Consider the following 25,773-nt stretch of genomic DNA (forward strand, 5'->3'; position numbering starts at 1 on the left):
TTGAAGGTCTCTTCCTCCACCCAGCCATGTACAACACCAAGGGTCCCCGAAAGGTGTCAACAAGCCCCCTGGGATGCCTGCTGTGTTTGGTCTTCCACCTCCTCAAAGCCACCTTCCTCCTCTGACTCCTCTTCTTCAGACTCCTCTCTCTGCACTGCCTCTCTCTGCGTTATTATAAGGAGTGTTAAGTAGTACTATTCCTATCAGTTTAATCCCTGTTACGTCCCTTGATAGGCTGTCATAGCACCCCGGTCATACAAATACTCGTTAATGACTTTTTCTTGTTGGAGCAGGCGGTCGAACATTAGGAGTGTTGAATTCCAATGTGTCAGGCTGTCGCAAATCAAGCGCCTCACTGGCATGTTGTTTCGCCGCTGGATATCGGAAAAGTGTGCCATGGCCGTGTAGGAATGCCTAAAATGGCCACACACCTTCCTGACCTGCTTAAGGACGTCCTGTAAGCCTGGGTACTTATGCACAAAGCGTTGTACGATCAGATTACACACATGTGCCATGCACGGCACATGTGTCAACTTGCCCAAATACAATGCCGCCAACAAATTTCTTCCGTTGTCACAAACCACTTTGCCGATCTCCAGTTGGTGCGGTGTGACTCTCTGCTTTCAGGCAAGTCAATCCCAAGACGGCGTGACACTGCCGTATCCGGGATGTGGAACAGTACCTGGGAGCTGGGGGGGTGCCGTTGATGTGGAGCAAGACGCAGCAGCAGAAGAGGACTCAGCCGAGGAGGTTATGGAAGAGGATGGAGTAGGAGGAGTAGAGGAGGTGGCAGCAGGCCTGCCTGCAAGTCATGGCGGTGTCACCAACTCCTCTGCAGAGCCACGCATTCCATGCTTGGCAGCCGTCAGCAGGTAATCCCAATGCGCAGTGTAGCTGATATACCTGCCCTGACCATGCTTTGCAGACCAGGTATCACTGGTCAGATGGACCCTTGCCCCAACACTGTGTGCCAGACATGCCATTACTTCCGTTTGCACAATCAAGTACAGGTTGGGGATTGCCTTTTGTGCAAAGAAATTTCGGCCGGGTACCTTCCACCCTTTTTTTTAAAAATGTACACTACTGTTACACCAGATATGAGTTGCACTGGTGTGACACTGAGCCCTGGCAGGCCCTGAAACACACACTTGTGAAGGAAACTGACTGCTATTATATTACAGTCAAAAAAGTTTAGTTTTTTTTTAAATGCAAGCTATTGGGACACCAGTGAGTGAGTGGTGGCACTGGGCAAGTGGGCACAGTATACGCTGTGAGCCTGACACACACGCTGGCAGACAACTAACTGCTATTCAATCTATTACAGTCAAAATTTTATTTGTTTTTAAAATGTACACTACTGTTACACCAGATATGAGTTGCACTGGTGTGACACTGTGCCCTGGCAGGCCCTGAAACGCACACTCGTGAAGGAAACTGACTGCTATTATATTTCAGTCCAAAAAGTTTAGTTTTTTATTAAATGCAAGCTATTGGGACACCAGATATGAGTGAGTGGTGGCACTGGGCAGGCCCTGAAATGCACACTAGTGAAGGAAAATGACTGCTATTATATTACAGTCCAAAAAGTTTTTTTTTGTTAAATGCAAGCTATTGTGACACCAGATATGAGTGGTGGCACTGGGCAAGTGGGCACAGTATACGCTGTGAGCCTGACACACACGCTGGCAGACAACTAACTGCTATTCAATCTATTACAGTCAAAATTTAATTTTTTTTTAAAAAATGTACACTACTGTTACACCAGATATGAGTTGCACTGGTGTGACACTGTGCCTTGGCAGGCCCTGAAACACACACTTGTGAAGGAAACTGACAGCTATTATATTACAGTCAAAAAAGTTTCATTTTTTTTAAAATGCAAGCTATTGGGACACCAGTGAGTGAGTGGTGGCACTGGGCAAGTGGGCACAGTATATGCTGTGAGCCTGACACACAGGCTGGCTGGCAGGCAGGCAACTGCAATTACATTACACAGAAAAAAAAAGCAGACTGATGTTCTAGCCCTAAAAAGGGCTTTTTGTAGTGCTGTCCTTACAGCAGAGATCAGATGAGTCCTTCAGGACTGTAGTGGATACTGAATACACTAGCCTAGCTATCAACTTCCCTATCAAATCAGCAGAAGCTACACTGTCCCTACTCTCACTAAGAATGCAGCTTCACAATGAATGTAAAATGGATGCTGTCCAGGAGGTGGGAGGGTCTGGGAGAGAGGGTCTGCTGCTGAATGGCTGAAATGTGTCTGCTGACTGTGAGGTACAGGCCAGGGTCAAAGTTTAATCAATGATGATTAATAGGGAGCGGACCGAACAGCGCATGTGTTCGCCTTCCTTGGCGAACGCGAACAAGCGATGTTCGCCAGGAACTATTCGCCAGCGAACAGTTCGGGACATCACTAATTATGTCATATTCACTAACAGCAGAGGAAGAACCAGTTAGATTAGACTAAAGATACGGTAGGCTCACAGATGGAGAAACACTATTAGAAAACACACTAAGTTCCTGTGAAGTATTGAGGTGCTTAGATACAGTAATCCAATAGTGAAAATACACGCTGCTACACCTAGGTGGATATCTCCCTAGTCCACCCAATGTAATAACCAACAACCAAAAATCAGGAAGGTGTACTAAACACAAACCAAAACGGTGGAGCATGTGAGATATAATATAAAACACCTACCCTTGGTCAGGGACAGGGAAGTAACTATGGGAAAAAGGAGAATTAAGACAGAAGCTAATAGTGTAAAAATGTAGGGTGCTTGAATATACATTGCACACTATTTGTATATTCAATTTGTATATTATAATACCTGAGCATGGAAAAGCAATTATAAAGACTTTTCTTGTTTTTAGATCTCATTCTATGTGCAGCCCTCCTAAAGGGAAATATATATATATATATATATATATATATATATTTTTTTTTTTTTTTTTGTTTGTTTGTTTAACAGCTTTTTATTTTGCCTTTTGCAGGGCTGAAAAAAAAGATAACAAAATAATTAAAAACAAATAATGTTAATTTACAGGTATTGGATTTATTGTATCCCCCTTATTATAAGTACGATGAGGGGGAGTAGGTAGGATATATTTTTAATTGGAATAGTGGCTATGGACTTGAGGACCTATCTTTTCTGGGCATGGACAATGGCAAGTAATCACCCTTTTGTCATTAATACTCCACCACCTGAAGCCCATAGGAGGTGGGGTTGGACAGTAGCATGTACACCTCTCCTTTGTTTTAATACAAATACCTGAAGCACATTTGTGGTGGATAAAGGGATGGACAATCCATGTATCCTTTTTTTTAGGTAGCCCTCAAAACGGAGCCTTGTCTCGTTCTTGGGGGGGATTCACTGTATGCTGTTGGAGATTGATTGCTAGGAGTGTAAGCTGATGTCTGCTTTTCCTGTTCGTCTGCTAGCAGCTATTCGTGAGGTTCCAGTTTGGAGTGCTATTTTGTATCCAGTTCAGACATTTGGTGTTCTGCAGTAGCTGTGCCTGTCTCGCAGAAAGGGGCATATCGCCTAAACGGATTTTAACCCCTTGTCTGATGAAACGGTCCGTTACACCCCCAATCCCCGGTTACTGAAGGGGTGAAAACCCCTTCAGTCACTTACCTGAGGCAGCGGCGATGTCCCTCACCGCTGTCTCCGCCTCCCCGACGCTCCTCCTATCCATTGCGTCGGCCGGTGGGCGAGACTGATCTCGCCCACCGGCCGAGGGGACGTAATGCGCATGCGCGGCAATGCCGCGCATGCGCATTACGTCTCCCCATAGGAAAGCATTGAAAAATAATTTCAATGCTTTCCTATGGGGTTTTGAGCGACGCTGGAGGTCCTCACACAGCGTGAGGACGTCCAGCGACGCTCTAGCACAGACATCAGAAGTTTTTGTTAGAACATATTAGATTTGAAATTGTTTTGCTTTATGTCACTTGCAAACTATATTTCTTTAATATCATATATTACATTCTAATAACAGCATAACTGGCAATTATTCAGGTTAACACTGGAAACAAATAATGCATTTTCTCTCTAGTATGTGCATTTGCAATTTCTTGCAGCTGTTATCTTTTTATCAAAACCTACCTAATTTCTATAGCCAAACTATTTAGAAAATGATATCTCATAATCCACATTCACAATATAAAATTTTTGTTTTCATTAACTGTTATTTCATATTTAAATAGTAGTACCTATGGTATTACTAAATCATGTATTTAAATTCTTAATGCATTTTATAATAACTTTTTTTATTAACGTGCATTGTTTAATTTGTATGTGATACAAGATTGTATTCCCTTTGAAGCTACTGCAATGAAAAATATCTTCTATCTGTAATTCATTATTAAAGGCTCCTGGCATTTTGAACAATAGTTTCAAATCCTTCTTTTAAAAAAGGAGCTTTTGACAAACTACAAGAGCAGAAGGACATGCCTGACAGAGAGAGTGTGTTCACATTAAAGAATCAGTATGGAATAAGGATGTTAGTAAATTCCTTGTCCTTTGTATGAACCAGTCAAGAAAAACTTGACTGTGCTTATGATTTGAAAATAGAAGAATTTCCTCAAGAATATAAATAAAATCACCAATCACTGCTTTTTTTGCTTTCAAACTTTCGAACAAAATAAATGAAAAAAAAAGTTGTTCTTGTTTACATTTTACAAAAATAACCCAATGATCATTATCCTGACCTTTTGTACATATGTTTATTATGTAGAAAATATATTTTTTATTCAGACTCCAGGCATTTAAAGAACTGCACATTGACTGAATGCGTGAGTTGTTGGTTGGCTTGTCACAGGGTCTTTATTTTGTTCGTAAAAAAAAACCAAGAATGTATGGATTGTTCATGTTGTTTATCCCCTGGTACTTTAAAGTAACTGCAATACCTAAGGCCATTTCTCCCTTCTTTGTTTCTATATTTGAGATTTCAAAATAAATCCCAGTAGACTGTGACATTTGAAGCAGAAAACATTGCTTGAGGACCAATTGCAGCTCCCTGTAGCTTTTCTCAAGTAAACATATATTTTCTATTTTAATGTTGGGTACCACGTTTATAATATGAACAAGACAGTAAATGATTGAAAAGGCATTGAAGTGTATTTGTTTATGTGGCATTCATTTATGTTATAAGGTGGTACACAAAAAAACCTCTGCTGTGATTGCACTAATGTTTTACACATTTATATGTAATATAATTTATTAATTGTAGTCTTAAAGGCACAGCACACTTTATCTTTATCTAAGTTAAGCTAAAAGTAAAAAGAAAAACTAACTTGCAAAATGTTAGTAATATAGAAAATGTATTTTCTCTATTACGAACTGCGAAAATCACGCTACTGATGTTGCTGGGACATCTACTCGCTGGGCTGCTGGTACAAATGGTGTGATCTTCTCCAGGACCCATGTGGTGGAGGTCATTGCAGGCACAATGGTGGGCTGCCCGGTTGCGGTAGTATCTAGACCAAGTTGTTGTAGGATGTCAGCTCTCTCTGATGCGTCGTGGACATGGAGCACTCCTGTGTCCCTGGTAATGAGCAGGCAGCGAGGTGTGCCCCATTTATATGGCACCTTATAATTTGTGAGTTCTTGGGTCAGGGGTCTCGTAGACCATCGCCAGTCCATGGTGGCCTTAGACAGATCAGCGAAAAAGTTAAGGCTGTGCTCCTCAAACTGAAGAGGTAATCTGTTGCAGACTGCTGCCATAAAGGTTGTTCGGTCTTGGCTCAACTGGAACCACAGTACAACATCTCTGCCCACCCGCGTCGCCCCAAGCGGTGGCCCTGCAATTCGATGGCATCCATGGTATGATGTGGGGGGAGTTCCGCTGCATCAATACTAGCAGGTAGGCTGCGGATTTTAAAATTTTTGAAGCAACGCCTGTCTTCAAGCACCGTCAAGTGTGCTCCTGTGCTATCATCACCGCTGCCATCCTCTGCTCCAGGATTTAAATTTGGGTCTTGTGGGCCGCAGTCGTCACCTCCGAGTTGTGGAGAAAGGTGCTGAAATTCCCTTGATTTCTTTGCGGAACTGCCCTATGTCTGTGGCGATGTTCCGGCGGAGCTCATCCAGTAGGTTCTGTAAAGTATCTTCTGTTACCGGGGATTTACCCAATGGCGGGGAGTGTGTGGCTCTGCTTGTATGTCGTGCCCGCAGAGACACCGTGCCCAGGAGAGATTCCTTGCTAGAAGTGCGTGAAGGTTCGTCCGACATCGGTGCCATTTCAGGCCTCTGTGAGTTTTGCGGCCGCCACAGCAAGTCTCCAATATCCGTCATTGACAGGGGTAGATTGTGCTTATATTTCTTGCTCTGATGGCGCATGTCTTTAGGTATGATTGTGGCTCAGAATGTGCCCATTTGATTGGGTAATTCTCGGGTTTTCTCTCTATTTTGGGTTATTTCCACCCGGAGCTCATGCTACATGCATCTGATCAGTATGGTTGCTAGCTCCGCCCCCAAATAAATTTGCTAACTACTTATTTTGAAAGCAGATACTACCACAAATGAACTAATGTGCACATAAATTAACCAAATGAAGAGCATCAGAACATCATAGAAAATCTTCTATCTTATAGCAATTATAACAGAAATTACTCATATTTTTATTTACAGCTATGTAGTCAATGGATAAGTATTAACAGTACTTTTGAATACACTTTTAAAACCCTAAAATGCATTTTACATTTTATGCGAACAGAGTGGAGGACTAAAAAAGAGGAGCAGAAAAAGATAGATATAAAGAGCTACACTGTCTCTAGGAGTACATTAATTTGTTAGGATTATTCTCCAAGTGGTAGATATTGAGCCTGAGATATTAAGTAGGCAGCTGAATGTGAGTGTGATTGTTGAGTGAATGTAGTGAAGAGTACAAGAAGAAATAAGATGCAGAGTAAAGAAGAGGGATGATGGCCCACAAGGGAAAAAAATGACTAGTGCATACAGTAAGGTTAGGTTAACCGCTACACACAAAGAGAATAGGGAAACAGTGGCTAGAATGAAGTCATAGAAAGAGTGAGATATGTAAACTGGACCATAGAGTGGCTGGGCTTGTGTATGCCAAAAATAGGTGAAAATACAGTGTCAGTATTTTGCAAGCCAAGGTCAAGGATTCCAGAAGTACTCAATAAATGATTAAACAAACCAGGGTCAAGAATACAAAAAAAACAGAATGGTCAATACAAATAATCAGAATGCACTTTGGGGCAATAATAAACCAAGACACGGCAATGTTCCTAATGAAAAGAAAAGTATTTATAGGGATAACCCTAGTGCTATTGGAAAGCATCATCACCCTGCACTAGATCACACAAGGGATGTGACTTGACTAATATGACCATATGGAACTTTATTATAAATTAACTTAGAATTACAGGGTCTTGTAACTTTCAGGACTCCTGTAGGTGGCGCGAGGTTGCCATGGTGACCCATCAACCTCACAAGATCATTAACATGCAGAACACATTCTGCACATGGAGAAGAGGAACGCAGTTGGCTAAGAGTGCTGTGCTCAGCCTGATCGGAGCAGAACATAAACACAAACATTGAGGTTGCTACGTGCCACACAGCAGTCGGAGGTATGACAACAGGGGGAGGACTGCAATGAAAGATGGGGAAGAAATATTCAGACTGACACAGAAGACAAACTTATTGGCTTGGAGTAAATGCAGACGAACTGACTAAGGAAGACAGATTTGGCAGCTATAAGGTCAAAGATTAAAAGATTTCATAGACTTCAAAGTCAGTGAGTGATTGTAAGCTCACAGTCAGGGTTCTTCTCTCCTTTAGTTCCAGTGTGTCTATATATTCATCACTTGTTTAAATAATTACCAATGTTATTTTTAATTAACTTGTAAAGCACTCTAGATAAGAGTGCTATTTAAGAATTGTTTAATTGTTAAATAAATAAAATGAACAATGTGAGAGACTTTATGTGCAGAATCAAGGCCATCAAAAATAATTTTATGGGAGAGAAGAAGAAGAGCAAACTGGAAGCTCTGTATGATAGAACTACTCAGGGCCGGTGCCACTGAATATTTCCTGGTGGGATCCTCCTATCTTGAACTGCAAAGCTGGTCGAGCGGTTATAGAGCCACTCCTCCTCAGCGCAGGGCTACTCCTCCAGGCACCCGTAGGTGGGGGCGCCCAGAGGAGCCCTGTCACAGTATGGCAGAGCAGGCACCTTCTTACCTTGATTACAGGTGCCTGCTCTGCCATCAAATGCTGGTGACCGGAGGAGAGGGGTGCTGAGCAGGCAGGCGACGAGGGAGACTCTCACTCTTCCCTCGCGCGTCCTCTGTGATGCCAGGAATATGACGTCATTCCGGCCATGGCAAACCAGTGGTGAGAGGTTGTAACACTACAATGCAATCTATCCAATTGTTAATATCTCCTGCATGGTACTGATTCTCAGAACATCAAAGCTCTGATAATAAAATAATCAATAAACTAATAGAATTTATTCAGCACTCTTACATTGTCAAAATACAAGGACCATGTCTCCAAATGTTAAAAGACACATCAAGAGTAGGCATAGAGAAAGGGAAAGGGAATTATTAACACCTTCCCATCCCCACATTACAGCACTTATGCAGCACTTAAAAGATTGATTTCAAATGAATGATGTATTGCATGAAGTACATAAGGTTTCAAAATCTAACCTGAGCAAACAATGTGTGAATAAACATCAACCAAAAACATAAAGGCCTGAAATGTACAACTTTATCTATATCAGTTATTTTAGATTATTACATTTAGATATAACTTGCAACACAAAGAGAAAACTGAAAAGGAAAACATAATATACATTATGCACCAATTTGTTACAATATTAAAAATCAATCACTTTGCAATTTGTATATATATATATATATATATACACACATCTTATATGAAAAACAATAGCATTATACCTGGTTTACAAACGGCGGCTTATTAAAAGGACACTATAGTCACCAAAACAACTTAGGTTAATTAAGTGGTTTTGGTGTATAGCTCATGCCCCTGTAGTTTCACTGCTTAATTCTCTGAAATTTAGGAGTTAAATCACTTTTGTTTCTGTCTATGTAGCCATAGCCACACCTCCCTTGACTGTGACTCACTAAGCCTGAATGAAAATAAATGGTTTCACTTTCAGATGTAACTTAATTTAAAAGTTTTTATCTCCTGCTCTGTAAATTGAACTTTAATCACACACAGGAGGCTCCTCTAGGGTCTATCAAGCTATAAACAGAGCATGAGATACGAAATACTAAATTAAACAGAATTTGCAATAAAGAAAGAATAAACATTAGATGACTATTTACAGGAATTGTTTAGGAAGGCTAAGCACATCACATGCCGGGAGGTGTGACTAGGGTGCATAAACAAAGTGATTTGAATCCTAAAGGGCAGATAATTGAGCAGTGGGACTGCAGGAGTATGATCTATACACCAAAACTGCTTGTGTCCCTTTAATACGTTATATAATTACGCAATAGATTACCTTACAAGAAGAATATGAATTCATTAATACAAAAAAACTTTAATACAGAGAATATAAATTTCAATAGCATAACAATGAAACAGTATAAAATGTTTTCACCTATAATTCAAAAGCAAAACAAAAAAATATTGTTTATGCACAAAACACAAACAAATAGAAAAGTGTTTTTTTTAAAAAAACCTTAACCATGTGCATATCTATATCCAATGTATTACAACAAATATACATTTATACATAAATGATAGCTCACCTTGGTAAACAGCCTTAAATCCTGGTGAGCCAATGCTGTCATCTGATTGCAAATGGAGCCACATTTGATTACTCATACTGACAATGAGATCAGGTACACTTGAACCTGTGAGTCTAAATGTTAGCGACAAACAAGAAATACAGTACATTAATGCGTACATTATTGTCTAATTATAAAATATGCTCAACATTTTAACAAGAGAGATATTAATATATATATATATTTTTTTTAAAGTTAATTTAATTTGGTTAAATGTGATTAATGAGAAGTTTCCAATTAAAAACTATTTGGTACACATTGCAGTATTTACTCTATATTAGAAGATCAAATGTTTTGTTTAGTCGACCCTAAACTTGAGATAGAATTGTGTCCCCTAAAACATGCTCAATATTGTGCATCTTTTATATTACATGATTTTTTTTTATTTAATTATATTTTATTCCACAGCAGCTGACATGCCAGAGATTTTTCCTTGCCCTTTCTTTTCGTTATGGAACGCAGCACACAAATACACTCATACATATGCTCACTCATTAGCCTGTATTCTCTTACAGGTGTTTAAATGTGTATTCTGTTATATGGAAAAAAAACTGCCATACTTGTAGCCATTACTTTTTTAGTTCTACTCAGGGACATGATGCCTGACATTCATACTTAATAATTAATTCTGTCCTGTCCCCTTAGTGATATGTTGGAAGAGTTGCTGGAAAAGAAAGTTACATGCAAGGGTTAGTGGCCGCCATGTCTATTATAGGGTTTAAGGAGGGTACTGATTGCCATCTCTAGAACACTATAATAGACATCCTGGGGATTATTGCTGTTTTACACTTGTAATGTGTGCATTGTAAAGGGACACTACAGGCACCCAGACCACTTTAGCTCATTGAAGTGGTCTGGGTGCAGTGTCCCTGTCCCTCTTATTCCTGCAATTTAAAACATTGCAATTTTTGAGAAGCTGCAATAATTACATTGAAGACTTCCTCTAGTGACTGTCAATCAGATGTTAATGCCATACGAGATCTGAGCCAATCATTTGTTGCCTCACAATGTTTATACTGCACTATTTGAGTAAATAGAAACATACAGAATTGCACTATTGTATGTTTTTGGTTATTTTTCATGTTTACAGATGATAATACACCTCAATCAAGTAATAGAGATAAACATATTTAATTATTATACTGCTCAACTTTAATTCTAAGTTTGCATTTAAAGGGACACTATGGTCCCCAGAACAACTACAGGTTATTGTATTTGTTCTGGTAAGTATAATTATTCCCTCTACTGGCCACTCCTCAAATGGCTACTTGTGCTTCCTTGGGCAGTGCGGCACAGTGAGTAGAATTGTCATTCAATGTCATTCAGTGTCTCCACCCTCTGCATGGTGACACTAAATTGTCCTCATAGAGGTGCATTGATTTAATGCATGTCTATGAGGAGATGCTGTTTGGCCTGGGCTGTGTTTGGCTTGTACTGGCTCTGCCCTTGATCTGTTCCTAAGTGAAAGCATTGTGATTGGCCCAGAGAATCACTTCTGATGAAGTCATCCAAGCAGACAGATCAGGGTCAGAACCAGCAGCTGCAGACTTGAACAAAAGTTATATATTACTATATTTATGGGGGCTTGGGAAGGGGGCAGGGTAGCTAGATGGTGGTTTTAACACTACAGGGTCAGGAATACATGTTTGTGTTCCTGACCCTATAGTGTTCCTTTAACATAATTTTTCATCATTATTCAGGAATATGTTTAATTAATTAGAAACAAAACTATATAACATGATAACAGATACGAGCAAATGAACTCATCTAGCTTGTCTGTTGGCAAATTTCACTCTTATGTTACTTATTTGTTCTCCAGGAAAAAAAGTAGATAAGGTCTACATAATTCTGTCCCATCCTACATAATTAAAAAAAAAATAACATACCTTCTGAAAGTATATTATATAATCATTGATAACCATATTGATTATTGCAGGATTATTGTACTTACACATACAATACTGATCTTGTGTCACCAACTTTTCCACCATCTCCAATGGTTAATGTATCATATCCTCTTTCAAGCTCAAATACTTCGAACGAAAGCTTGATTACCTGTTAAATAGATACAATTACATTCTTTTTAGATTGTATTGCAATATTGTATTCACACGTTTTTCTTTATAACACAAAGTTCTTTCTAGTATTTACAAATAAAATTTAACATTATACAAGGAAATTAAGAAAGGGTGTTTTTTTCACTCTGACTTAGCATAAATCTCTTTACATACTTAAATAAAAAAAGCCATTCAACTCTCATCTACCACTACAAGTGGTAGATAAAATAGCAAAACGTGACAAAGGAATTTTATTTTAAAGTAACTAACATGTAACCAGATTACATTTAGGTATTTCAATCTACACAAAGTTAGTATTAAAGCTTCATTGGAAAACCATTAGTATCTGAGTTTAAAAAAAAAAAAAAAAAGCATTTCTTGAACGCAAATTCTGGACCCTAAGCAGTGGTTTGAATTAATATTGTCAAAACACTTTATATAGTCAGTTGGATTTACATTTGAAGAAATCCAAAGGATGATTGTAATCTAAATATTGTGACTCATTAATTTAAAGGAACACACCAAACACATGCATTTTAGCTTTCTGAAGTGCTTTATGTGTGAAGAGTTTCTCCTCTTTTTTACATTTTACTAAAAGTGCAGATTTCAGTAGAAATCAGCACTTTAATAAATTACCCTTGCTTCAACCCCTGCTTGTAAATCATGCAACTGGTCGTGTTACTTCTCATTAGTTTAGCTCAGTGGAGCTAAACGCAAGAGTCAAGCAACTGCTCAGAGCACATGTCTTGCAAAGGATGTTCAAGAGCTACATTGAGACATCTGTGATTATACAGCCACACAAATTGGGGGTTGGGAATAAGGGTAGGGCTCACAAAGGCTGCAGACAATAGATCTGCAGTTTTTGGAATCTCTTTTTTAGATAAACCCCCAATAACAAAATGCATAATTAAATGCATGAATGTTTTCATTGGGAGTTTATCTAATAAATAGTGACTTTTTTCCGTAATTGGGCAGTGGCTTGTCCCTTTAAGGACAGCTAACAAAAGTGATTATTGCTGTACCACCTAGAAATAAGAGATCTATGCAAATCACATTTTTAATGGTGCTCCCACACTCCAGGATGATTACTAATACATTTTGGATGCAGCCACATCGATCTCATTTCTTCCTCAATATCTTTCATTAAAATCCATAATACACAATAGAACTCTTGAAAATAAAGAAAGAACCTAATTTGCAAGACAAAAAACAAACAAAGAAATAATCCACCTCTCACCCCCTACCCCTCCCTACACACACACACACACACACATACACACATGACCTCAACACACACTGAGCTTGCCCTTATAATGGCTTTCCCATGCTATGTAAGTTTAGTCAGAGCGCTGTGATTTATTGGCATTTAAACCAACAGATCAGTACTCTAACCAGCAAGTCTCTCTTTTCAAGTCTCAGGAAAAGTGAGACATTTCTCTCAATGAAAACATGCATGCATGTCTGTCAGAGTGTTCTGATTGTTTGACTTACAGTCCAATCACATCACTCTGAATGATGTTGCATAGCATGGATAAATGTATCAGAGTATGCAATATCAGTCAGAGTGATCTAAGTCTATACGGTATATTCAGCCATTTTAACTTGAAGTTGCCCATCCACACAAAATCCGGTGTTTAGTGAATAACACTGCATTTGATGTTTCCATAATACATTTTACTTCACATGTAGTGCAACATAAATAGATGCCCTGTGCTTTTATCAGTGAGTCTTTGAGGTTTTTTACCCACACCTTAGAAATCTAAACCTCTTTATCCTGCAACTAGGTGCCTCAATCGTATTTCTCTTTCATTCATTGTTATAAACTCTGTCTTTTATACTGGTAGCCAAGAATCCAAGTATCTGCTTGACCCATTTAAGTCTGGATTCCCCGCTCGTCAATCTGTTGAAACAGCTGTGACCAAAGTATCCAACGATTTAATCGCTGCTTATCTCTCTGTTGCCTTTGACACTGTTGATCATGAACAGCTTCTTCTCATTCTCCGTAATCTCGGTCTACGAGATACTGCTCTCTCCTGGTGCTCCTCCTACCTTTTCCAGCGCTTTCAGTGTTTCTTTCACTGGCTCAGTTTCTTTTCTCCCCAACCCCTCTCTGTTGGCGCTTCTCAAGGTTCTGTCCTTAGTCCCCTATTGTTCTCAGTCTACACTGCCTCCCTTGGTAAACTCATCATCTCCTTTGGCTTCCATTATCATTTATATGTAGATGACACACAAACCTACCTGTTCTCTCCTGATATCTCTCCACCCATCTTGACTTGTGTCTCTGACTGCCTCTCTGCGATTTCCAACTGGATGGCTGTTCACTTAAACCTGTCCAAAACAGAACTTCTGGTCTTTCCTCCCTCAAGTGTTGCTACTCCTGTGTCTGTCTGTCTCCAAGTCAATGGCACCACCATCACCTCTACCTCGGAGGCTCGCTGCCAAGGTGTTCTCTTTTGACTCCGACAAATTTACCTGCCCTCTCCTGATCTCTCTCTGCCCATCTTGACTCGTGTCTCTGACTACCTCTTCATTATTTCCAACTGGATGACTGCTCACTTCCTTAAACTCAACCTGTCCAAAACAGAACTTCTGGTCTTTCCTCCCTCAAGTGTTGCTACTCCCGTGTCTCCCTCCCTCCAAGTCAACGGCACCACCATCACCTCTGCCTCGCAGGCTCGCTGCCTAGGTGTTCTCTTTGACTCCAACCTCTCCTTCACCCCTCATGTCCAGTCGATCGCCAAATCCTGCTGCTTCCATCTCAAAAACATATCTGGCATCCGCCCCTACTTAACACCAGATGCAGCTAAGGTGCTGATCCATGCCATGTTTCTTTCTTGCCTTGACTACCGCAATCCCCTTCACAGTAGTCTTACATGTTCCCAGGGTGCACCGCTGCAATCTATAATCTTACGTGTTCCCTGTCCGCCCACACCTCCCATGTCTCCCCCTCTTTCAGTCTCTACATTGGCTTCCAGCTAGATATAGGGCTCAATTTAAGATTCTGGTGCTTGCTTACAAGTCCCTACATAATGCTGCTCCAACCTACCTATCCTCCCTAATACACAACTATGTCCCGTCGAGTCCCCTGCACTCTGCCAAATACCTACGTCTATCATCTGTCCATACTCCCACATCTGATGCTCGCCTCCAAGACTTCTCCAGGGCTGCACCTTTTTTGTGGAACTCCCTTCCCTTCTCCATTAGACTTTCACCTAGTCTCCACTCCTTAAAAACATCTTTGGAAACACACTTCTTCAGGAAAGCATATCATTTAAATTATTAGCAGGTTTTCATTCATACACTCCACCCCCATGACTCCTCTCCTGCAACTGTCATAAATAAGTTCTCAGTGAATAATTTTCTAGCAAGCTATATTATTAGCCCTACTTATACCCTTTGTGTCACTATACCCCAATCTCTCTAGCATGTAAGCTCATTGAGCAGGGCCCTCAACTCCTGTGTTACTGTGCATCCATGTGTCTGGTTACAATTATGTGTCTGTTAATCCACCCATTGTACAGTGCTATGGAATCTGCTGGCACTATATAAATAATAAAATAATAATAATAATGAAAACAATAAGAGAAATGAAACAATATTTGCATTTCTCCTCATTATTTGCAACACTTGTCCTGACTTTGCTTTGTAAACAAAAAAGTACACATTTTATAACACTGAATTATTTACTATTACAAATTTAAAAAAAAGTCAATCTCCTTTTAAGATTCTAGTAAGATAAGAAACATATTTTGCAGTCCTACGACTTTTAACAAAAATAGGTGAAGATCACACACACATGCCCGGGCATGAGATCCACAGAGATAACACTTTTTTATTGCTTACATTTATTTTTAGAATATGAAACCTTAGCAATAAATAAAATAAATCTAGCCTCACAACATATGAAAAATGTGTGAGCCTATTTACTGCAATGCAAGCTAGTTCATGGTTTATAATATATTACTGCTGTAAACACAGTTGTTTATTTGATCACCTTTCTGTATTTTGCAGATTGAACCACTGAAAATAAAATTTGAACAAGTACATGGAACACTAAAGATCACCTTCCTATGTGGGCTACAATTAACCAATAAATTCTGTTATGTTAAGATTGTGATATGGCTTGTAATTTGGTATTGGCTTAGAAAATATATGTACTTTGAACTTTGTTTTGATCATCTGATGCAGAGAATTTGGCCGATTAGGTGATCAGTCAAATTACCGGATGCCATAATATAGCTGAATAACAAACCAACCGAAATACACAATAGTCAAGCATGATTATTTTGATTTGTGATTCATAATTCCACTCATGACCCCAAAAAAGAGATGATTGATGGGAAAAAGAAATGACTGATGGCTACCCAAGTGAGTAGTGTCAAATAGAGGGAAAAAGGGGCAGTAAGAAAATCTGTATTTATATATATATATATATTAAAGGGACACCATAGTCATGAGAACAACTTTTTCAGAGAAAAAATAACACCCCCTGTAGCAGTCACTCACATGGCCACTGCTTTCTGGGTCATTGCAGCACAACATGCAGCACTGATGTTCAATATCTCTACACATTCCATGGAGACCCTGAACTTTTTCCACAGAGATACATTGAGTCAATGTATCTCTAAGAGGAGAAATTGATTGACACAGAATGCCATTTTGCCATGCATGTGCAATAGGAAAGTATTGGATTGTCTGAGATTATCAAATTTAGGTGGGTGGAGCCAGCCGCAAGTAAATCACCTTTGTAACATGAGATACAGGGGGGGGGGGGGGGGAGCTAAATGGCTATTTAGGCTTATAGGGTCAGGAATACACATTTGTATTCCTAACACTATAATGTTTCTTTAACTATCTAATAAATATGTAATATATAAATATCTATGTTTTTCTCCCTGTTCCTATTTTTCCCTTGCTTAGTTAATTTTCTCACTTGAACTGTGAAAAAAAATTTGGGTAAATTTCTCCTTGATGCATGTGGGGAGCCATGGCTAGTCCATCTGGTCCAATCATACCAAAGAGTATAGCTCAAATTGTTGAATAATGTAATGCTGGCCACGATAGTATGGTTTCAGAACACACAGTGCATCACAGTTTGCTGTATATGGGGCTGTGTAGCCGCAGACTGTCAGAGTGCCCATGATGACCCCTGTGCCTGTTGAAGTGCCATCAATAGGGACATGAGATTCAGAACTGGACCATGGAGCAATAAAAGAAGGTTGCCTAGTCTGATAAATCAGGTTTTCAAGTGTATCAAAGAGGAAGAGGGAAGGTCATCAAAGGCAGTGCTTTGCTCTTGGCAATGTTTTGCTGGGGAACCTTGTGTCCTGGTATTAATGTGGATCTTACTCTGGCACATACCACCTACCTAGAGATTGTTGCAGACCGAGTACACCCTTTCATGACAATGGTGTTCCCTGATGGCAGTGACAACTTTCAGCAAGGTAATGCACCCTGCCAAACTGCAAAAAATGTTCAGGAAAGGTTTGAGGAACACGTCAAAGAGTTTAATGTGTTGCCTTGGTATCTGACATCCCCAGATCTCAATTCAATTGATCATCTGTAGGATGTGCTGGAACAACAAATCTGATCCATGGAGGCCCCACACCACAACTTGCAGGATTTAAATGATCTTCCTCCCTAATAACACATTAAGAGGTCTTGTAGAGTCCATTCTAAATGATGCTACAAATAAACATGTACTGTTACACACACACACACACACACACACATATATATATATATATATATATATATATATATGTGTATATATATATTCATATAATCACAAACACATACACACAGACTCAATTACACATATACACATGCATACACTCAGATACACAATAACTGTTCCACACATACACATTTAAACATTCACAAATACACACAAACTGTTACACACACTCTTACACATAAACACACCCATTGATAGACAAATCTTTACATACACACTATGTTACATAAAAATTGTTACACAGATGAAAACACACTGTTCAACATGCAACTGTAAAATCATCAAAAATAATAAAAAAAAATGGTAATTTAACCTAGCCTTTGCTTACTTTCATGGTGTCCAGTGTATCTACTCTTACAAGAACAGGGGACTCAGGGCTAAAAGTAATAAATAGCAGGTTTAGGTCCAAAGCTTTTCAAATGCCCACTTGGGACTGCCAACAACCTGCCTATCGGTGTACTGCTCAATTTTTTTTTTGTATATATGTATTTATTTTGCAGTACTCTGATTGGCTCATTTTAATGCCCTTTTGGTTTCCAGTATTAGTTTTTCATTAACTTCCTAAATTCTTCACAAGGCTGAAATTTATCCACCCTGACTTTTTTTTTTTACTATTTATTTTTACTTTTCATTTTCTTACTTCCCACAAGTCTGATTATAACTATATAAGTGATATAATGGAATTGCTTTTATAAAGTTGGAACCCTTACCTCAACTTTTAAACAACAGTAAAAAGGATTTAGTTTTAATACTTTTTTCCCTTCCCTCTGTCTACCTTTTCTGTCTCGCTGAAAGAGTTATGATGCATACATTTGCATTTAGCTAACTTTTTTATTATTATTTTATTGTGATCTACATAATGACATCATAATCCCATGAACCTGGATCCACTGTTAAAAAGAAGTTAGTACTTGATAATTAAGAGTTGAAACTCCAGAACATGTACTCTCAAGATAAAAAAGGGTCACATGAATAGTCTAATGAAGTAAGCATGCTACTTTTACCCCACAGTGGAACTACTTTGTGCTGTCCAGAACACTCAAAGCCATCCTCAAGTAGATCCAATCAGCAGATGAAGATGACTTATAGCCAGTGATCATAGCAGCAAGAAATAGCAAGTGACACACCATGAGTTGAGTCTACATGCAAGGGTCAATTTTATTGCAGCTAGGGCTATTTATACCAGGCAGGAGTCATTAGCATACAGTAGCACAACCAAGAGTAAATGCTGTTCCCTATCAAGTCCTCCTCCCATAACCACTACTGAAACAACCCTTAGCCCGTTCAAAACAAACAATCCACTCAGGCTTCCTGGCACTGATGCCCTTCAGGGTGTCATTCAAAAATGGAGTAAAACAAGTTTGATCTTCTAACCCTGACCAAACAACCCAAGGAGTCCCCAGATAGAAAAAATATAAATATCTGTGTTTTTTAATAAACCAAAGTGCTTTATAAATATTGCAAGAACAAGTTGAAATACACACTTTATAATAAAACAATAAATGCCCTTTACAACTCCCACGTAAATCCCCGCCCTTAAACCTCAGTCCATGACAAAAACATAAGCTGGTTTCTCACTAAAAGCTTGATTCTTCAGTTTTTGTAAATAGGTATCTGCTTCTTTACTGAAATATCTATCCTTCATGCAGTTTGAATTCATGTAATGCACGTGGGGCATTGCAAATACAATTTCCATAATGCTACAGAAACATCTCCGAGAAAGAACACAGCAAAATTACATTTTTGTGTAATCTCTCCTTTGTTTAATAGATCCACTAACTTGTTTATTCTTAGTCTGTATTGAGAAACAAGTAGGAACAAAAAAGAAATGTGCTTAGACAGCAGGTGTCAGTTGAGAGATATTTGGATCTCTATGCAGCACTGTCTACATTTAAAAAAAACGTACTTTAAAACTGATTTTTTTTCTATGTACATATATTTTGCAGACAGGAATTAAAAGTAGCTTACATACATACAAAAATCATTTGGGGTTTCAGCTTTTCCAAAGCAAATACAAATGCAATAATGGTGTGATATTGTAACAATAAAAATTGCTATTTAGATGATTGTTGCACTCACAAATCGTGAATGAAAAGTAGAGCTGGCAACTCTAGCAATTTAGAAATGATAAATAAGTCTGTGAGCTATCGAAGGGAAAAATTGTCAATTAATTGAATAAAATAGCCCATGCTAAGAACACAAAAGAGTCTATTAAAAAAAATTTTCAGATGCAAATTAAATATGTCTTGCATCAGTATTCACAGCAATGTACTTTATTAATTTATTAATGGTACTTTACACATACAAATACTGAGAAATAAAAAATATTTTTACATAGTAAAGTAGACTTTAAAATACAATAGTATTTTATATAAAGCATTAATTTATGATTTATATGAACTGTTAAAATGCAACATTTAGGGGCAGGTGCAGATGGGAATTTAGGAAATTAAGACAAATACCCAGTGGTGTGCAATACTCTTGAGTCGAAGGTTGGTTTTGAAATTTAGAGGATCTTTCAAATTGACCAGAAGCAGATTGAGCACTCAAACAAATTAGTCATCAACCAAGAACCTGAGAACCAATGGGACCAGATTCCAACTCTGTAACTATAGATGGTCTCTAGAGTTTAAAGGAATTGCTCAATTAGCTCACCTGCTATAATAGGCCCATATACCAAAGTGTCAAGACTCCCTGCAGCCATGGTTTTAAGTAGATAGGCCCTTTTTAGGGTCTTGTTTCATTGTCCTAAATTTGCGTTGAGTGTGTTACTTAATCTGTTAATTTACCCCTCCTTTTCCCTTTCATGTCTATATTTTATTTACTATTTTAACTTGTTAATGATGGTTGGCAAATAAATAGGGACACTGCATCAACAGCCTTTTGGTCACGACTATTGTAGAGAACAGCCTGATACCGACCTTATCTTTCCTTTTTGCCTCTACGCTATATGTTTCTATAGACATATTGATAATTGACTATTAAGATTTTCTGGGTGCAGTGACCCCTAGCAGATAGTTGTAGGCAACTTTTTCAATGGTATGGTAATGTGGGACATGAGTGGGGTGGAATTTTAATAATGTCCCATACTGATTATCCAGGCGTGTTACAGGAAGAGAATGATTGGTTATTATACATTTATTATTATGAACGATTTCCAATAATCTTTATACCACAATTTCTCTAGATTTAGTAACTAATGTTTGAAGGTTTGCATAGCACACTTTACACGTCTGTAATTGAATTTATGGCTATAGATTAAATTTTTAAATATATCAATTAAAGGTTATTTTTAATGAAACTGTTTTTTTTTCTTCATATTTTTTGGGGGGGTGATTTACAGAAAGTGTTTAGGAAGGCTGTGTAAGTTACATGCAGGGAGGTGTGACAAGGGCTGCATAAACAAACAGATTTAACTCTTAAATGGCAGAGAATTGAGCAGACAGGCTGCAAAGGAATGATTTATACACTAAAACTGTTAGTTTTAAAAAAAATAGCTAAAGTTGCTATACTGATAGTATCCCTTTAAGTCTCATCAGTTGTGACTTCAGGTTTACTTCCCGATAAGCGGAATAAGAAAAGCATGTAGGTGTCCAGTACAGACTCAGCATAGCCTGATTCCAAGAGATAGAGATATAGCTAGCGATAATTATTCTCTCTTTCTCTTTAGTCTAAGCTGTGTATTATTGTATCCTCAGCAACATTGGGGAGCAGCTTTAACTTAGTGTAAGGTTACCTTTTGAGATATAGAAATATCTAGACTTTATTCATGTTTAAAATAAATTAAATATACACACACACATATATATATATATATATATATATATATATATGTACACACATTATATATGCAATATATATATATATATATATATATATATATATATATAATTACAATAATAAAATAAATAAAAAAGTTAAAATTAAAATAAATTATATATACATATGTAATTTCATTCTAAATGTATTTTGTTTTATATATATATATATATATATATATATATATATATAACAAAATACACTGAGAATGACATTCTCTATATATCTATCTATATATAAAATACAAATAACTGCCAGTATATATATATATATATATATATATATATATATATATATATATATATAGCTAAATATATATATAATTACAATAATGTTTACATAAGTATACATGTAGAATTTAAATACATATATATTTAAATCTTCTGAGCAGAGGTATCATCTCTGGAAGATTAATACTTAGGTCCTAATTTGGATTAGACATTTAATTTTTATTCTATTTTATTTTATTTCTACTTTATGTATGTATCATATATCTTTTTCCATTTGTTTTTAAGCTTGATAGGACACTTTATAGTGTTGGTGTTATTAGAGCGCTATATTTAAATAGTATCCATAAATTGTGGCTCTTCAAAGAGAAAAGAAGTATACATTAGTTGCTATTATATAGAAAATGTACTAAGATGTTGTTACACTGGAAACACGGCACATAGAAGTTACATGTGTAATTTTTTCCAAATTTTGTTATGATACACTTCAGATTTCATGGGTTAAGATGCTTAGACATTTCCATCTCAGCTATTTGTATAATTCAAGTCACAGCCTTTCAATTGATATGAAATGCTTATGTTGCTTGATAAAGTTTTTATTTGCTTGTAGCTACACCTTTAAGATTTTAAATGAATTTTTGCCCGGCAAAGGTATATAACTGCCAAGCTAGGCATGAGACACCTATCTTGAAAAAGCCCCCGTAGTAGGGGCGAAACGCGTTGATCAGGTGTCTATTGAGACTTCATCTGCAGCATTCTCTGCCTCACCGGCTTCTAACTCAAGCCGCTTTTGCCGCAAGTCCGCTGTTTTTCCCTGCCAGCATCAAAGAAATTTTTTCCCCGAGTGCACCGGGCAGTTCCTGTCTTCTTGGGGGAATCACAGCTTCATTCGAACAAACTACTGGGCATGGAAGCAGTCTGCTATATGATGAGTATCTCTTTTTTTCGTGTAAGAGTATTTATGTAGGGGGGGATTTTATACTCAAATAAATTGTGTTACGGTTTTACACTATATACCGTTTCTGTTTCCCTTTTATCTAAGGTATTTTCGTATATCTGGACCCCTACTCTCCACTACACATTAGGATTTTGGTGCAGGACTCACATCTCCCTTTTTTATTGTACTTTGGATTTTTAATAGTGGCATTTTTCCACATTTGATTCTGGATTTTTATTTGTTGGATTTTTCCACTTTAGTTTATATTTTTTTATTTTTGTAGTTTATTTATTATCTTTATCCATATTTATTCTCAGCTTTATATGGTTTACAGTGTTACACATATTTTCTTTCACTGTTTCTTATTTTAAGACCCTCTTTACTAATAGGGGGATTATCTACTAAGCGCTGAAACTTCAAATATGCATTACTTCCACCTTACTCCCCTCCCCTCTCTATTCATCCCATGCACTCTACACATACCTTTCCAGCCTATCTCCACCAACTCCTCCCAAATCCTCTACATCCATACCCTCCTACAAAACTTTCAAATCCTACTCCCACCTTCACTGCCTTTCTATCCTTCTGCTCCTAGCAGCTGGTGATGTCTCTCCAAACCCCGGTCCCCTCTCAACAAACATAGCACATACTAACCCAAGGACCCACACTAATCTCATACCCATCTCATGTTCCTCTAGATCCTCCTTCAATACTGCCCTCTGGAACGCACGCTCTGTTTGCAATATAACTAAATCCACTGCTGTCCATGACTTCTTTATCTCTCATTCAATAGATTTACTAGCCTTAACAGAAACCTGGCTCTCCCCCTCTGACACTGCCACCCCTGCATCTTTGTCCTTTGGTGGTCTCCAACTTACCCACAACCCAAGAAACTCTGAATGTAAAGGTGGTGGTGTTGGGTTTCTCCTCTCCCCTCACTACTCTTTTAAACCTCTTCCCACCCCCCCTTCCCTCTCTTTCCCGTCATTTGAAATACACTCAATTCGCGTTTTCAAACCCTTCTCTGCTAACATTGCTGTTATTTACCGTCCCCCTGGTTCCCCTCTTCTCTTCCTTGACCACTTTGCTGCCTGGCTACCCTATTTCCTCTCTTCTAACATTCCATCCCTAATTCTCGGGGACTTCAATATTCCTATAAACCCACCTTTGACCTCTGCAGCCACTAAACTACTTTCAATGACTTCCTCCCTCGGGCTATCGCAGTGGGCAAATTCTCCCACCCATGTAGCTGGCAATACCCTTGACCTAATCTTCACTTATGCATGTACAGTAACTAATATCTGCAACACTCCATATCCACTCTCTGATCACCACCTCTTATCATTTGCTCTTGCGTACCCCCTCACCCAACAACCTCAGCCTAACCCCCCTCAACTCAGGAGGGACCTTAATTCTCTTGGTCTCCAACAGTTGTCAGCTGACATTGATTCACAACTGCTGTCCATCCCTTCCCTCTCCTGTCCTTCACTGGCCATCTCCATATATAACTCTACTCTTACATCTGCCTTGAACACTGCAGCACCACTCCAAACAAGCACCTCAAGGAGGACCCGCCCCCAACCATGGCATACTAAATCAACGCGCTACCTGCAAAGATGCTCCCGTTGTGCTGAACGCACCTGGAGGAAGTCTCGTACTCAATCAGACTTTCTCCATTATAGATTTGTATTGTGTTCATACAGTGCAGCCCTTGCCCTTGCCAAACAGTCCTATTTTTCCTCTCTCATTAGTTCATGTTCCCGCAACCCCAGGCGTCTCTTTGACACCTTTAATTCTCTTCTTCGTCCTGCTGTGGCCACCCCCAAAACTAACCTTACTTCTGATAACTTTGCATGTTACTTCACTGACAAGATTGAACAGCTAAGGAAAGAATTCTCCCCTCCTTGCCTTTCTGTTTCTCAATCACACATAGATCATGCCTTTCCTACCCTTCAGGCATTCTCCCCAGCTATTGACCAAGAGGTGGCTGCTCTTCTGTGCTCCTCTCGCCCCACCACTTGCCCGCTCGATCCTGTCCCATCCCACCTTATCAGATCTCTCTCCACTTGTCTCGTGCCTTCTCTAACACACATCTTCAACTGCTCGCTCTCTTCTGGCATTGTCCCTGCTGACCTTAAACATGCCACTGTAGTACCTATACTAAAAAAAACATCCCTCGACCCATCCACCCTCTCTAACTACTGTCCCATATCCCTGCTCCCTTTTTCCTCAAAGCTTCTGGAAAGACTTGTCTTTACCCGTGTGTCTCATTTCCTCAATTCCAACTCTCTCCTTGACCCCCTTCAATCTGGCTTCTGCCCTCTCCACTCTACAGAGACTGCCCTTATCAAAGTCACTAACGACCTAATTGCAGCTAAATCCAAAGGCCACTACTCCATACTAATTCTTCTTGACCTTTCAGCGGCCTTTGACACCATTGATCATGCTCTCCTTCTTCAAACTCTTCAATCGCTTGGTCTCTGTGACTCTGTCCTCTCGTGGTTTTCCTCTTATCTCTCCCAACGCTCATTCAGTGTCTCCTTTTCTAATGATACCTCCTCCCCTTGCCCTGTCTCGGTTGGAGTCCCCCAAGGCTCCGTCCTTGGTCCCCTTCTATTTTTTCTTTATACTGCCTCTCTTGGCAAACTTATTACCTCTTTTGGATTCCACTACCACCTGTACGCTGATGACACCCAGCTATATCTCTCCTCCCCGGACCTCTCCCCTGCCGTCCTGCAACATGTCACTACTTGCCTTTCTTCCATCTCTGACTGGATGTCCTCCCGCTTTCTGAAACTCAATCTCTCAAAAACTGAGCTCCTTGTCTTTCCTCCTCCTAATATTGATCCTCCTCTTTCGCTCTCCCTTCAAGTTTGTGGTACCAACATCAGTCCATCCTTGCAAGCGCGCTGTCTTGGCGTCATACTTGACTCTGGTCTCACCTTTGAGCCTCACATCCAGCATGTTGCCAAATCCTGTAGACTCCATCTTAAAAACATAGCCCGCATCCGCCCCTTTCTTGCACCAGATACTACCAAGGAGCTTGTCCATGCTCTAGTAATTTCCCGCATGGATTACTGTAACCCTCTCCTGATTGGTCTTCCCAAAAGCCGTACTGCACCCCTACAGTCTGTTATGAACGCTGCTGCTAGACTGATTTTCCTCTCTAGTCGTTTCTCTCACACCTCACCCCTCTGCCAGTCCTT

At 39.0% G+C, this 25,773-nt stretch overlaps 1 protein-coding gene across 1 annotated transcript in view; it reads right to left on the reverse strand.

Moving 5' to 3' along the window:
• Positions 1–25,773, reverse strand: part of CSMD1 (CUB and Sushi multiple domains 1) — a 1,854,468-nt gene that overhangs the window by 526,283 nt on the left and 1,302,412 nt on the right. Inside the window, exons 11-12 of the mRNA XM_063441118.1 lie at positions 11,742–11,845; positions 9,752–9,864 (exon numbers count right to left, since the gene is read on the reverse strand). Coding sequence (XP_063297188.1) covers positions 9,752–9,864; positions 11,742–11,845 — 217 coding nt within the window. The remainder of the gene's footprint in view (positions 1–9,751; positions 9,865–11,741; positions 11,846–25,773) is intronic.

This window comes from Pelobates fuscus, chromosome 2 (genome assembly GCF_036172605.1).
Source record: "Pelobates fuscus isolate aPelFus1 chromosome 2, aPelFus1.pri, whole genome shotgun sequence".
In the NCBI taxonomy this organism is placed as follows: Eukaryota; Metazoa; Chordata; class Amphibia; order Anura; family Pelobatidae; genus Pelobates; species Pelobates fuscus.